General features: G+C 42.1%; 2 protein-coding genes across 3 annotated transcripts; one reads left to right on the top strand and one right to left on the bottom strand.

Annotated features, from left to right (window-relative positions):
- The first annotated feature begins 89 nt into the window (after nucleotides 1-89).
- Nucleotides 90-2,825, top strand: LOC307038242 (vacuolar protein sorting-associated protein 37D-like). 2 transcript variants are annotated; one of them, XM_079679604.1, is made up of 4 exons: nucleotides 90-214; nucleotides 286-457; nucleotides 542-612; nucleotides 964-2,825. In XM_079679604.1, the coding sequence occupies exons 1-4, from the start codon at nucleotides 122-124 to the stop codon at nucleotides 1,378-1,380; spliced, it is 753 nt and encodes a 250-aa protein (XP_079535730.1). In that variant the 5' UTR covers nucleotides 90-121; the 3' UTR covers nucleotides 1,381-2,825. The 2 variants fall into 2 exon arrangements, with proteins under 2 accessions (XP_079535730.1, XP_079535729.1); XM_079679603.1 differs by having other exon boundaries at nucleotides 539-612.
- A 128-nt stretch (nucleotides 2,826-2,953) lies between these two features.
- LOC307038241 (dicarboxylate carrier UCP2-like) lies at nucleotides 2,954-14,092 on the bottom strand. The gene is made up of 6 exons (XM_079679602.1): nucleotides 13,079-14,092; nucleotides 12,620-12,827; nucleotides 5,685-5,888; nucleotides 4,821-4,922; nucleotides 4,550-4,730; nucleotides 2,954-4,444 (listed from the first exon to the last, which is right to left on the bottom strand). Exons 1-6 carry the CDS (start codon nucleotides 13,202-13,204, stop codon nucleotides 4,342-4,344), a joined length of 924 nt encoding a protein of 307 aa, XP_079535728.1. The 5' UTR covers nucleotides 13,205-14,092; the 3' UTR covers nucleotides 2,954-4,341.
- Between the last annotated feature and the right edge of the window lie 103 nt (nucleotides 14,093-14,195).

The raw sequence follows: 14,195 nt of genomic DNA, 5'->3' as shown, positions 1-14,195 counted from the left end.
AGTTTCCCGATAGCCCTTAAACGCAGCATTAGCAGCTCCCATAGCGCCCCGGCAGGATGCAAGTGGAACAAACAGGGAGCAAAGAGCTGAAGAAGCAGAGAGCAAGCATCCCGCGTGCATCATGTCTCACTTTGCCGCTCTGAGGACCCGAGAGCTGCGCGAGCTGCTGGAGGATGAAGACAGAATAAGACACATAATCAGGGGCAGCGATAAGGTGGGACATTCACGAAACGTAAAATAAAACTTTCCATTTAGTGTTTTTTGAACTATCTTTGGTCATCCCAGGTTCAGGGGCTGCAGAGTGCTGCAGAGAAGATGCTGCTTTCCAATCAGAAAACAGCCAAAGTCGCTCTTTCTCAAAAACCTCAATTTAGAGATGCTAAGTTGCTACTTGCAATGAAGTACAAAGAACTGGAAAACATTCAAACCACCATCCAGGCCAAACAAGAACAACTTGGTGAGACTCTGTATTTGTGTTGTTTTTAGTTTAGTTTTTTAAACTGTGTGCCTAATTTGTTTTCATTTCCTACATTTGCAGCAGAAAAATCCAGTTTGCATTGTGCTCAGTGGAGTCTCCTAAAAAAAGTAAACCATGCAGAGGAGGAGTGTGAGGTAAGCATTGACCTCAGTCTCTGGTATATTTTCTTTCCTATTGTACACATACGACAAATATTCTATTAACATGTCAATAATGTGTGTCAATACACATAAATAATACCATTATGGGTCTCTTCTGCAAATAAACTTTACAAAAAGACAAGTATTTTGAGAAAATAAGAGTTCATAACTCCTACTCTGTACAAACACTAAACGTTTGAACTGCTGCTGTGTTTGTGTGTCACACTAGTTTTTTTCAGTCTTTAGAGGCCAATATTTATTTTGTAAAAGCAAAGGAGATGTCTTAGTTGGGGTAACATGATACCCATTGTTTGTTTGGAAATAATGAGATACTTCTCTTAACAGATGCTGTGTCAGAGGTTTGAAGAGGGGAATACGTTGCTGGCAGATTTCCTGAATTCCTTTCTGGGCTCACGAAAAGCCCAACACATCAGGATGGTTCTGGTGAAGAAGCTGCAGGAAGTTATTGAATTGGAATCAACACAATGGCTCGGTGAGATGCTCCCTGACACTCCCAACACCTGCCACTGCAGTCTCACCACAGCTGTGGTCTTACCAGCCTGCTGCCACCCTCCATTCCTGCTCCCCTTTGGCCTCCATGTGAACACGGCTCACCGTCTACAACATTTACCGCTTTGTCATGATTACAATGTGTCTCTACGTCCTCGAGTGCACGGACGAGGCCCCAGATGGCCCACAAGACCTGTCCGTCTTCCGCCTCTGAAGGTTCAGAAGAGGAGGCATCAACAGGCCCCACGATGAAGTCTAATCCTGACTCAGATACAGGTTTTCACTTCATTCAAGATAGTGGGTAAAGTTGACTTTGCATCAAGCCTTGGATTTAAAAAGATATTCCATATTTCCCCAAATAGGTTGTGTCTTCACTAAACGGTGGAATAACTAAGTGAATTCAGTAAAGTGCTTTACTTAAGTATGATTTTAAAGGGGCTTTACTTGAGTTTTCCAAATTTCTTCTGCCTCACATTTATTTTGTGACTTTGGTTACTTTAAAGATTATTAGTCAGATTAATAATACACAATATGGTTATATTTATAATATATATGAATGTACCCTTAAAGGTAATGATACATTATATTGATCTCTCAATAACATTGACAAGCTACCTGGTAGTATACAAGGAGCTTATCCTTTACCAGCTTAATAATAATTGTATACATTTGTCTATTCAAATGTATATGCAGAAATTGTATTTGTAAGGGAGTATTATACACTGTTACTAAACTATACTAATTTTACTTAAGATCAATTAATCTATGGCTGTCTTTAAGTATTATATTTAGGTGATTGAAAGTTTTCATGTGAAGATATAAATAAATGCTGATGGACAGAGAAGTCTGGCATGTTTGTTAAGGTATTTTTACATCTTAAACTCACACTTAAGACTGTCATTACAACAGAAATCAAAAGGATGCAATTAGTTTACCGAGTAACTTTAAATTGTAAGTAGTTAGAAGTTGCAAAAATGTTTTGTGCAAATTCTGTGATTACATTTGATCACATATTTATCATTTCTAGGTTGCTTTGAAGATCATGAATTATTCCATCCCCCCACAGAGACACTAAATGAAACGATATTTGAATACAATAAAAGCAGCTTAAATCTGTTGTATTACTGTAACACTGTGGCACCTTTATTTGTAGGAGGTAGTGAAGAGATCATAATCATCATCTTAAATCAACCAAACCGGTTCAGCAGGATGACAACTGCTTTTTTTAACAGCTGATTGCACAAAAAGAAAATGTGTTCAACATAACAAAGGTTAGAGCATATTTGTGTTTCCTCGAGTTGGAAAAATGTTGCTCACTGTTGTTCACTGAACTTGAACTGCTCACCTGACACTCGATATCTCTGATGATCTGTGTGCAGAGACTCCTGCCAAGGTCATCAAAGGAGCGTTAGCAACACTTTATTCATCCTAACATTAACCTGCAGTCTTTTCATAAAGGCCAAAGGTCATATTATAGAACTCATCCTTTGTTGCATATCTTAGTATGTTTGATCCCTATCAACGTGCTTTAGTGCTGTGAGGGTTAGCCATGGGCCAGCTGAGCTTGCCATACCAATTCAACCATGGAGAAACCTTGCTGGCACTACAGGAGGTGATTAGCAAGGGGGAGCGTGTTCAGAGGCTTTTGTTACTCCACAGACTTTAGTTACATCTTTGTCAGCAGCCTCTTTTGTCCAGCAAGACTCAAATTGGGCAATTTTCTTGTCTGTCAGCTGATTGTTTTGTTCTATTGGGCTCTTTCACCTGTGTGTCTCTACATCGCTCCATAGAAAACCTGGTTATTTCTGCACGGAAAAAACAAACAGTGTGAGGATTTAATTTAATAATTATTCAAATGGAAAAGCTGCCCTCGTTGAAGCATACACAAAATGTATATTACATTGAATTAGTTTACACAAGTAACACATGGCACCATACATTTAAAGCATATACTGAATGTAAACACAGCTGATATAAAGAGCCTGGGTCTTGTCTTTAAAGTGTCAGCTTTGACTCGTATCTCTAGGTTAGGAGGTGGGTTATCTCTGCATTGTCCCCCAGAATGCTCACTTGTGTAGCAGATTATACAGAAGAGTATCCATAACAGCATCCGGTAGTAGAGCAGGTATGGAGTGATACTTAGAGGGGGTTGTCATGTAATAAATGTCTGTAGGTAAATGCACAATCAAAATGTTTTTCCCATTCATACTGTATTTAACTTGAGGATTCTTCCACTGATTCAACATTATACCTTTCCAATATCATACTCTCTTATTATATAAACTATATATAAGTATATAGATATTTGAGGTCTTTTTTGGAGTGGTCCTTTCCTTCCAAAACCTAGAAGTGACATTGGCGGAATACACCAAACAACTGTCTCATTTTTATTAGAGCTGAAACGATAAGTTGAATATCAACCAATCAATTGACATAAAATAAATTATCAAATGTTCCCCAGGTCCAGCTTCTCAATTCTGATGTTTTGCGTCCTTTTCTTGTCTTTCATAAGAGTCAGACTAACTGTCTTTCTGTTTTGGAGTATAGTTCTGACAAAACAAGACAAATAATGAGATTGTGACAAATATCTTTTTACAATATTTTGACATTTGAAAGTTTCAATGTATGCATGAATGTAATATCTATTTTACAATTTGAAATCCGTTGTGACGTTTTTGACAAGTGTGTTAGAGCGTAGATCCCAAATACATTTCCCTGCAGGAGAATAACGTTTTCTTCTTTTAAAAGCTTAATTGATTAATTGCAAAAATACATCTATTTAAAAAAAAAAAACAGCTTGAAATCCTAATTCCTAAACATTTTTTTAAAATCTCTTCACATGAAAAATCTAATATAATTTACAAAACCCAACGAGACACTTTAAAAAAGTTCTGAATAGAAAGCTGTAACGATGTCCAACACCACACCGGACTTGGGAAATAGGCCTTATTCGCCATTTTGAAAATGTTTAGTAACATTGCTAGAAAATATCTATTTGAATAACAAGTCAGTAACAATCCAAAAGGATCTTCCCTGCAGTTATTTTTTAATAAGACACTTGTGCCGTTTAATTCCTGAGAGAAAGCAGGTCTGACCAGTAGCAGAAAACATATTTTCTCTGTTTAGTAGGAGCTGCTTGATACAAACGCTCCTGGCTTTGCCACACAACACTAGTCCAATGCCAACCAGCTGTCAGACGGGTCAGAGTGAAGGCTACATGGACTGTTGAAATCTCATGACACCTCTCTTAATCTGCTCGAAGCTCACAAACATCACAATGTTCCAGGAACCCAGACGAAGAAACGAGGGCACAAATCTAAAAAGGAATCAGAGGAATAAAAACAAAAATGGCGGTTTACATTGACTTTTTGCTCTGTCAAACATTTGTACTACTGAATCTGACATGCACACTGTTACATACCCCTTATAGAAAGCTGTGGGTCCCTCTTTCATCAGCATGGTTAAAGCACAGTTCCTCGCCCCGCTGTACTTCCCAGGCGTTGAATTCATGAAGCGTGTTTTGACCACATCCACGGGAGACGCTACAATGGTTGTACAGAAACCTGCTGCGAAGCCGGCTACAAAGTGACACGGCATGTTGTCTGTTGGAAACAAAGTGTTCTTTAGGGACCACAGTAAGTGATATAAAGTGTCGGAAATGTTGAGGATTCATGTTAAGTGTCAGGACTGACCTGTCATCAGCTTGTTCTTCAGGATGATCTCTTTGATGATGTCATACGTCACCAGCTCGCAGCAGTTAACGATGGCATTACGAGTTATGTTTGGCAAGGCACCTGAAAAGACAGTTCAAGATTTTAGATTAAGAGATATCTTTTGATTTTAATTTACACATTCTCCTTGTCATTTCCTGGCTTCAATATTACCCACAATGCAACTCCAACTGCTGATTACTGTGTGTTGTGCAAGTCGAAAAGCTCTTTTAGCTCGTTTTAGCCACAACAGGATTATAGCACTTTTCACATTTGCTGTATTTCTTTTCAAGGTCTGCAAACAAATGACTAGGGTCCCCCGTTAAAGGTCCCATGTCATGGCCATTTCTACTGATCATAATTCCATTGTTGAGGTCTACTAAAATAGATTTATATTGTGCAATTTTCCAAACTGACATTTGTTTCTCATACAGCATCTCTGTAAAGTATGTGTATTCACCGGTATTCACTCTCTGTCCTAAACGGCTTGTTGGAGCTCCGCCCCCCCCCCCCCCCGCGTTCTGGGGCAGCATAGACAGGTATTTTCTGTGTTAGAGTTTTACTCGCTACAGGGTGTACTTTGAGGGTTTTTGACTCTGCAGACCGTTTACATGCATATAAACCTTCATAACACACAAGGGGACGGGTAATAACAAGAAAAGCATGACATGGGACCTTTAAAGAGGGGCTTTTTTCAGGTTCAACATCATTGACAAAAGATGTAAAAATATGGGTCGAGGATGTTAACTTGATTTCTAAAATGTAAAAATCACTGCAGTGCTGCTTAACATTTGATGATTTTCACTGACTTTGCAAGAGGAATTCATTTTCCCAACATCAAGTTACCTTTCCAGAGCCCTCTGACGCCCTCGTCCCTGGCGATGGTCCTGTAGGCGTCGAAGGTGCTGCTGTATCTCTTCACAGAGCCGTTCTCCAGCAGGCGGCTCTGAGCCTGGAACCTGATTTTCACGACATCAGTGGGCTGCGCGAAGGTCACCGCCATCGCCCCGGTGGTGCAGCCCGCCATTATCCTAGTCCCGATTCCTGCACCTGTGATACAAGCAGAGGCGCTTGTTTTTCTCTGATGCAACACAAGGATGTTAAAACAACTTAGAGACTGAACAAGGGTGCAGTTTTGATAATTATTCAATATTTTATTGAATTAGGACAACAAATAGATAGAGAGATAGATAGAGATCCCAAATTGGGAAATTATTGGGTTACAGGAGCAGAACTGTGTTTTGGCACTGTCTGGGTTTTATATGCCTTTGAATTAAATATTTAAAATACAAACCATCAACTAGAAATAACTACATCCTGGATTTCCTTTAAATCTATAGCTTTAATTTAGCTTTTTCATAATTTAACACCCAAGGCACCAATAGCTGCTGAAGGAGCACATTGTTTACTTTGAGGACACAAAGATGACAGGAACTATTCTCCAGTCAAACTGGTTTGACTGTTTCCCTGCAGGCGTACAGTACACTGATATGAAGACTGAACCTGGAGTGAAGAAGTAGTTTAAGCTTATTATGTTCCAGAGGTGGAACAGAACAGTCCTTAGGCAAAAACACAAATATAGTCCCTGAAACAGGAATTTGACCTTTGCCCTGCATCCTGGAGCGGTCTTTCTGTAAATGGCGAGCCCAAACATCCAGCTTTATGATGAGAAATATGTTGTATTTATCCTACAGCATCAGTAGGATGATGCAGTCTAACTCGCCACACATGCACTAAAGCAGGGCTTCTGAAACTCCGGACCGAACCCTGTGTCCCATTTTAAAAAATAGCAGCACCTCCCACTTTACTGTCCCATGTTATGCCGGCTTTTCTTGGCTTATTTTGAAGGTGACTGGTGATGAACAAATTACTAAACTGCCAGTGCCTCGAGTTTACAGCTAATTAGCTAAAAGACAATAACAAATATAACTAAGGTAGGCTACTAGCTAATGGATAAGTTAGCTCAAGGTTTAGCTAAGGCAATTTATCATGGGCATACAGGCATAGGCGTGAGGCTCAGGTTTGGGAAGGCTAAATAACTTTTTTTCACCTGACGCAAAGAGATCAACTCAGTGAAAGCACCGCCTGCTGACCAATCAGAGCTCAGTGTGCGGAGTTTAAATATATCAAGTCATATTACAGGATAAAATAAATACAGTTTAAACTGCCGTATGCAGAGAAGACGCCGACGTGTCGCACTTATCATTCATATCACACTGATATCACATCATCAATCAGATCGTCGATCATATAATATCACAATATTTCCTGCTTCTCGAGCAGTATCTGGCTGTGCAACACTTACATTGTCACATAATACTGTATGCAGAAGTATTATTTTAAGCAACACATTAAGTTGACGAAACACTCAAATGTAATTAAAGTCAGATCCACTCGTGTCTTAGATGGGGCAGTATCATAAAACTGTTGTACGCTTTCAAACACTCTGTAGATAATTTATTTTTTAACCAGTTGTTCTGTATTCTCCTTGCAGGTGCAACTATGTGGCTTGTATCCTGGATTATATGTTTAAGTCATGGATGTTTAAAGTTCATATTTGTCTAATATTAGTTTACTTTTCATTAATGAAGTATGACGCTGCGCTGTCAGTACACTTGTCCCTGTTTGTGATTGGTCAAATGTAGCTAACCCCGCCACTTTCACGTGAACGCGCTCTCAGCTGGAGAGAGAAACCCTGGCTTGATTTACCGAGTTGATAACCAGCGTCGTAGGACCGCTTAGCAAGATCTCGTTTGTTAGGGTTAGTTAAGATAACTCAAACATATCCAGGGTATGTTGAACTGGCTTCGTAGTACAGGGCACAGATGGCTGCATAGCAGCGCTAATGTCAATGACACAAACATTATATTTTTATTTTACCAGGATGCAATGACACAAATATTTGGGAAGGCTTAGACATCACAATCGCCACATTGATATGCAAATTAGGCGTTAACTAGGCCTAATTAAAATGCGCTAATTTGCATGCAGTTACCAAGGGAAAAGGATCAAACAAAAAACATATCACCTCACAACTTCCCCAGATAGATACTTACGTCAAGTCAGTATTTCCCCCGGAAATGTTGTGTTTAAATGCAGATTAGCTTTAAATCTATAGATTAATTCAGACATGGTAGTAAAACGAACACCATTTACATGTGTTTCTTGGAAGTTTTATTTCCATTAGAGTGAAAGAAAACATGGAAGCAAAATAGACCAAAATAACAAGTAGGCTACATGAAAAAACGATATTTTTGCCTGTAATGTCCTTAAATAGTGACTTCATAATTTTGATTGTTGGCTGCTCATTTAATAACTAATTAATTGTACTAGTTTGTTGTCTGCTCTTGTGCATTGTGAATACTAAATAAGACCAATTGTCTCTATGTTGATTATTTTGTAGAATTCTGCTGAGTATTAAACAATTACGTGAGTGTGAGGGTATTAAAATAAATTTGTCAGTAAGTCAGAGATGTACAACTATATTTAACATTTTGTTTTACATTTTTTTTTATAAATAGCCGCGTTCACACCGGAGTACTTTTCCCCGTTAGTTCCGTTAGTACCCCTTATGTTGCGTTCACACCAAAAGGAGTACTTAGTGCCGGGAACTTTTACCCCCATTTTTAGTGCCTGCTAGAGAGGTGGTACTATCCTGGGGCGGAAAAGTGCCCCAGTTCTGATTGGCTGGGCGAATTGCAAACCACGCCCCGTAAAACTCTGAAAAAGTTTTGTGAAGCCACCATTTTATTTGTGGCATTAGCATTATTAGCATTAGCCCCGCGCACCAACGGAGAGAGAATAAGTTATGGCAACACAAAAAAAAACATGGGAGCGGTGATAAGGAGGTGTCGGCGTTCTGGCGATTTACTCGGAAGGCTTCAGTAGAAGCTGCGTAGAGCTGAGTAGAGTCCCCGCAGCTTCTACTGAAGCCAGTCCCCAACTCCGGGGACTCCGGGTGGCAGTATATACGCTGTGAAGTTGCTTGCAGCCTGCCAGTAAACCCAAAGCAGAAGAAGACGAAGTGACGTCAGCGGCTCATTCGCGTAATCTTCCCTCAGGGAAAAGTACTCGGTGTGAACGCGGCTAATGATTATGGGAAGTGCCCTTTTTCTCACTTGAGCACCCGCCCCCAAAATGTCTGTGCACGTCCCTGGTCCACAGCAACGACAACATGAAACACCCTTTAATGTACTGCAACGACATGTCGGGAAACCCCCTCAAGGGGGCCCCATGCATTGCGCGCCGTAAGAAACTGCTTCATAGGCCCAATCCCAAACCACTCCCTCGACACTACCCCTCCGTGACGGAGTGAACTCCGTCTGCAGCCACACTCGCGGCTCAACAAGGCTCCCTCCTGTCAGATGGAGGGAGTAAATACAGCAGCAAGCTTTGGGACGGCCTCCCCTCTCTCCGGCAGAAACAGGAAATGCCATAACTGTATGTAACTAATTTCGTTGTACCTGGTGCGATTACAATAAAGGAATTCTATTCGGTTTCAAATCAGCATCTCTTAGACAAAACATTTAAATTAATAACTCAAATAAAACTCCAAACATCTTTCATTGTGTTTCAAAGCTCTTTTAGTTTTAAACCTGATGTTTATAAGCTTCTTAGTTTTTGAAACGGTCTGTAAATATACACAACTTTATAATAAAATGCACACATTTACCTTTTTCTAGACTAAACACAGGTATGATCCTAAGTTAAAAACATATGAGGTTATCATGAGGTTGTTAACATCGTAATTTATTAGTGGATGTTTGCAGGAACTACTTGTTAACAGCTTGTTTCCTGACGGGGACACACAGCGTGACTCCGGTCAGGTAGAGACCGGTCTCAAGTCAGCACCGCTGCAGACTCGCTGTTTGAGGGCTTGATAGCCCACTCCCCCTCCACACCAGGGGCGGACTGGCCATCTGTAGAATCTGCAGAACCACAGAACAGCCGGTCTTCAAGGGCCGTTGATGGCCGGCCGGCCCTTTAAAAAAAATGTTTGTTTAACGTCATAATTTAAGTTGCGCTGACGGCCGACAGAGGGCGACAGCGGTCGCTAATGCAGTTATGTGGTTTTTATTTGTCAAATAATCACATACGAAGAAGATAAAAGACCGGCCACACAGGCCCAATCCCAAACCACTTCTTCGACCCTACCCCTCCGTGACGGAGTGAACTCGCAGCTCAACGAGGCTCCCTCCTGTCATGCCCCTTTCACACCAACGCATTTTCAGCTCCGGCTCGGAGCTGGAGCCTGAAAAGTACAGTTTTTTCCTGTTCACACCGCAGCGGCGCCGCCTCTTATACCTCATTCACACCAACGGTGTTTCAGGGCCGGTTCGGAGCTGGAGCTTGAAAAGCACCCAAGAACCAAAAAATTGTCCGGCCAGAGCAAAAGCACCACATACGTCACGCTTACGTCGAGGCGGGGGCGGGGGCAGGGGCGGGATCAACTCCTGAACAACAACAAAAAGCCTGCGTTTTATCCAGTTTGTACACAACGATGGAGAAACTTAACAAGCAGCAGTGGTCCACTGAAGAGGCCAGCTACCTACTGGGAATCTGGTCTTCCGAAGAGGTACAGAGTAAGCTGGAGCACAATCGGCCATTGTTGTAGTTGTCGGTGTCAGCTGTGAGGGGTTTCCGCGTGGTTTGGCTTTATGAAGCAGGCACGCAAACGGTTACGTCATGACGCAAACGATGACGCAATGACGCAGCACCAGTCGGACTCTGGGCAGTGTGAAAAGAGCCGGAGCTAAACCGAAGAACCGGTTCTGAACCTGAAAAGCTCTAGTACGGAGCTTGAACCTGAGTTGCGTTGGTGTGAATGAGGTATTAGCTCCAGAATCCGGTTCACTTCCAGCTCCAAAAAATTGTCGGTCTAGAGGCAAGAGCTTCGGAGCTAAGAGGCGGCGTCGCTTACGTCTCTCTTACGTCGAGGCGTGCAGGAAACTAAACCCACCGCCCCTGAACATGGGTCGACTGAAGAGTCTCGTCATGCCTGCCTAAAAGCAGTAGTGCTTATAAACACACTTTATAAAGTCAGGCAACACTAACCAGGCTTCGTGTGATTCTGTTTATTTGTACCTTACTTTGACCATCCGTTCACTGTTATTGATCATTGTGGAGAGAGGCAGACGTTTTGTTTTGTATCATAGCAGCTATCGGATGGAATCAATACATGGGCTGCACAGATTGTCGCGTCCGACTATCACAAGTAGAATCATAATAAAAATACGCCGGTAAAAAGAGCCAGTAGAAAACGGTTTATGCCACAATAGGATAGCAATAGCAAGTAGTCAGTTTAGCTTCGGTTGCTATGCTAACATCACCCATTTTATACCAGAGAAACTTTCATAACAGCGTTGTGATGCCAAACAGCGTCAATTCAGACTGACACACATTCACTTAAGGGGAACTGGGGATATGTATAAACTCCCGTGGAAGAGCAGCCAGCACTGCAGCGGTCGGTAAATGCCGCTGAAACACATTAATAAACAATGAACCACTGCACTCTGGAGAAAAGCATAAGGTTGGAGAAGTCGTTATTTAATTTAATCTGGCTTCGTGTGATTAAAAGCAACACGATCATCAACCCGACGCAGTTCCCCATTGTTGTTGTTGTTGTGAGCGCCTTAATGCCGTTGGGGAGCAAATCAGCGATGTAAACGGTGACGTCATGACGCAGCAGCGGCAGCACCAGTCGGGCTCTGGGCGGTGTGAACAAAGCGGGAGCAGAAAAGGGAAACCGGAGCTGAACCAGAAAAGCTCTAGCTCGGAGCTAGAAAGGGAAAAGCGCTGGTGTGAAAGCCGCATGAGATGGAGGGAGTAAATATAGCGGCAAGCTTTGGGACAAACTCCCCTCTTTCCGGCAGAAACAGGAAATGCCGTAACTGTATGTAACAAAAGAGAAGGGATTAGACATCGCGGCAGACGAGAATGAAAAAACATGGATACAAATCAAAGAAAAGAAAAAGGTGGGGCCGAGAAGGCAAGAGAAAAAAAGGTGAAGTCACTCGCAGGTGAAGCATATAAATGTCGCAAATTGACAGACCTTTTTGGCAGCAGGGCTGCTAAGCACTATCAGCAGCAGCTTAGAACAAGTGAAAGATGATGAAGAGAATGATGAGGGCGCGAGTTCAGATAAACAGCCAGCCTCCTGCGTTCATGATGAGGGACAGAGTTGAGCTGGTGGAAGAACCAGCTCAACTGGCACATACAAGTGCTGGGCAAGAGCAAGAGGTGTGTGAGAATTCTGCCGGTCCATCTCTCCCCCATTCTCATTGAGTATTTTTACAAAGAGGGAAATAGCGCCCCTCTAGATGTTATGGTGAAACAGTAGATTGCACTCTCTATTGCGAGAGGAGGCTAGCCGAAGTTGGCTTCCCTTGGTGAAAAAAATGGAGGGATTGACCAATCAGATGAGGCTCACGTCCATGCCTCACAATCCAATCAAATTGCATCAACTTCAGTTCGTCCTGTAACTGTCATCGCCGCCCTTAAAAAGTACCAAGCAACTGAAGCAAGTGCAATTATGGAGGGTGGAGATTTGGAGTATTTCATATCAAAAATAATTTTACTCGACTTTACTGGCATTTATCCGGACCCGTGACCTTGTATAAAATTCACAAGTGGACCTTTAATAAAACAGTTTGAGCACCCCTGCACTAAAGCATCTTGAAGGTGATCCCAGAAATCATTTTTGTTTGCAACTGCAGGCCAGAATAAGTGATGGAAAGAGCTGCACTGATTGGTTGACTGTCTGTTAAAACTTGGAAACATACTTTCTGAGCCTCTGCTGTAGAACTGCTTCATGCTGTCGTACAGGCCGATGCGTACGGAGGCGAAGCTCATCTGTCGGTGCAGGCCTGCCACCAGACCGCTGTACAGGCTCCTGGGGCCCTCGGTCTTCACCATGGTGAAGATGGTGCCGAACACACCTCGGAATTTCATCCTCTGGCCTTTCAATGAGGGCTTAGATTCACCTTGAATCTGAAGTGATATGAATAAACAAGTTTCAAAAAGGTCACTTGAGATCAAATAAAAATGTGCCTTTAAGGTTGCTATAATATCAGTCTCTTAGGCGTTTATGGACATAGCGATTTCCTCGTTTGTTAAGTGTTACGCCATAGGTTTGACATACAGCAACAAGCGGTGTTATGTTGTTCCCCCTGCTACAGATGTTTTAGGTGGCTATAATATATTGGGGGGATAATTCATACACTTGAGGTGATGCTGCTCACCTGCAGTCGCACTTTGGCTGTGTCTAGAGGGAAGGTGACCAGGTCGGCCATACAGCCAGCTGCTCCGGCGGAGAAGATTTTGACAGCGACTGATGGAGCCAGATCAGCAGATCCTCCACCAACCATGACTCAGCTCAGAGGATGCACAAAGTGTTAAAAAAAACCCAGGACGAGCAGACAGCGCATTCAATAATTATTTCCTACAATTAAAGTGTTCAATCATGCTAACTCTCTGCCGCTCCATTACGGATCCAGGTGAGTTAGCTCCTGCAGCCGCAGTCAAGTTTCCGGGATTAAAAAAGTGTGTCTTTTGGATATTGTTGTGCTATTAGACATAAAAACAAAGCTCCAAACTCTCCACTTTAAACAAAAACAACTGCCGGTCACCACGAATAACAGCTTATCTTGAACCAGCCGGCAGCCGGGGGTTGTCTCTCTGCTGCTGCACCGCCCTGCACACACGCACGCAAAAACACACCCGCACGCACGCTGCTCCACGCATGTGAGGAGCGGTGTTTTAGTTACCTCGGTAAATACAGAGCATTTGGTCAGGATATGTCCTTTATAACTCTCATAGACCAAAAAAAAAGAAAAAGATACTGTACAAGCCAGGAAGTGCCATGTCCCTTATTTGCAAGACCTCTCAACATTCAAATACAATTTATTTTTTTGTAGCTTTTTTCACACTTTAAAGTAAGGTGTCTCTTTTGATCTGGAACATAACGTGTTTTATAAGAAGTCCCTGGGGGCGTAGGTGTCAGACATTTGTATTTGGGAAAATAAAAAAACCTTTGTATTACTCTGCACAGCAACATCCTGAATACCTAATTTATTAAGTCCAAGCAAAATACGTACAACTTATGTTAAAGTAAGACTTTTAACCCCCCTGGGAATAAATATATAAAGTATGCAAGTAAGCATGTCCAGTTGTATCACCTCTGTACTATAGATATTGTTGCGTGTGTCTTGATTTAAGTTTCTTGTAATTTTGAATCGTTTTTCAGCTATCTGGCCTTACGAAAACAGAAATGTGCAACCGCCAATGATGCACAGGTTCAAACAGGACATACTGTGCATAATGTGACCTGAGGCCTGTATGATAATACAACAAATTCAA

Source organism: Notothenia rossii, assembly GCF_949606895.1.
Source record: "Notothenia rossii genome assembly, chromosome: 4".
Classification (NCBI taxonomy): Eukaryota; Metazoa; Chordata; class Actinopteri; order Perciformes; family Nototheniidae; genus Notothenia; species Notothenia rossii.
This window is presented reverse-complemented; position numbering and strand designations above follow the sequence as displayed.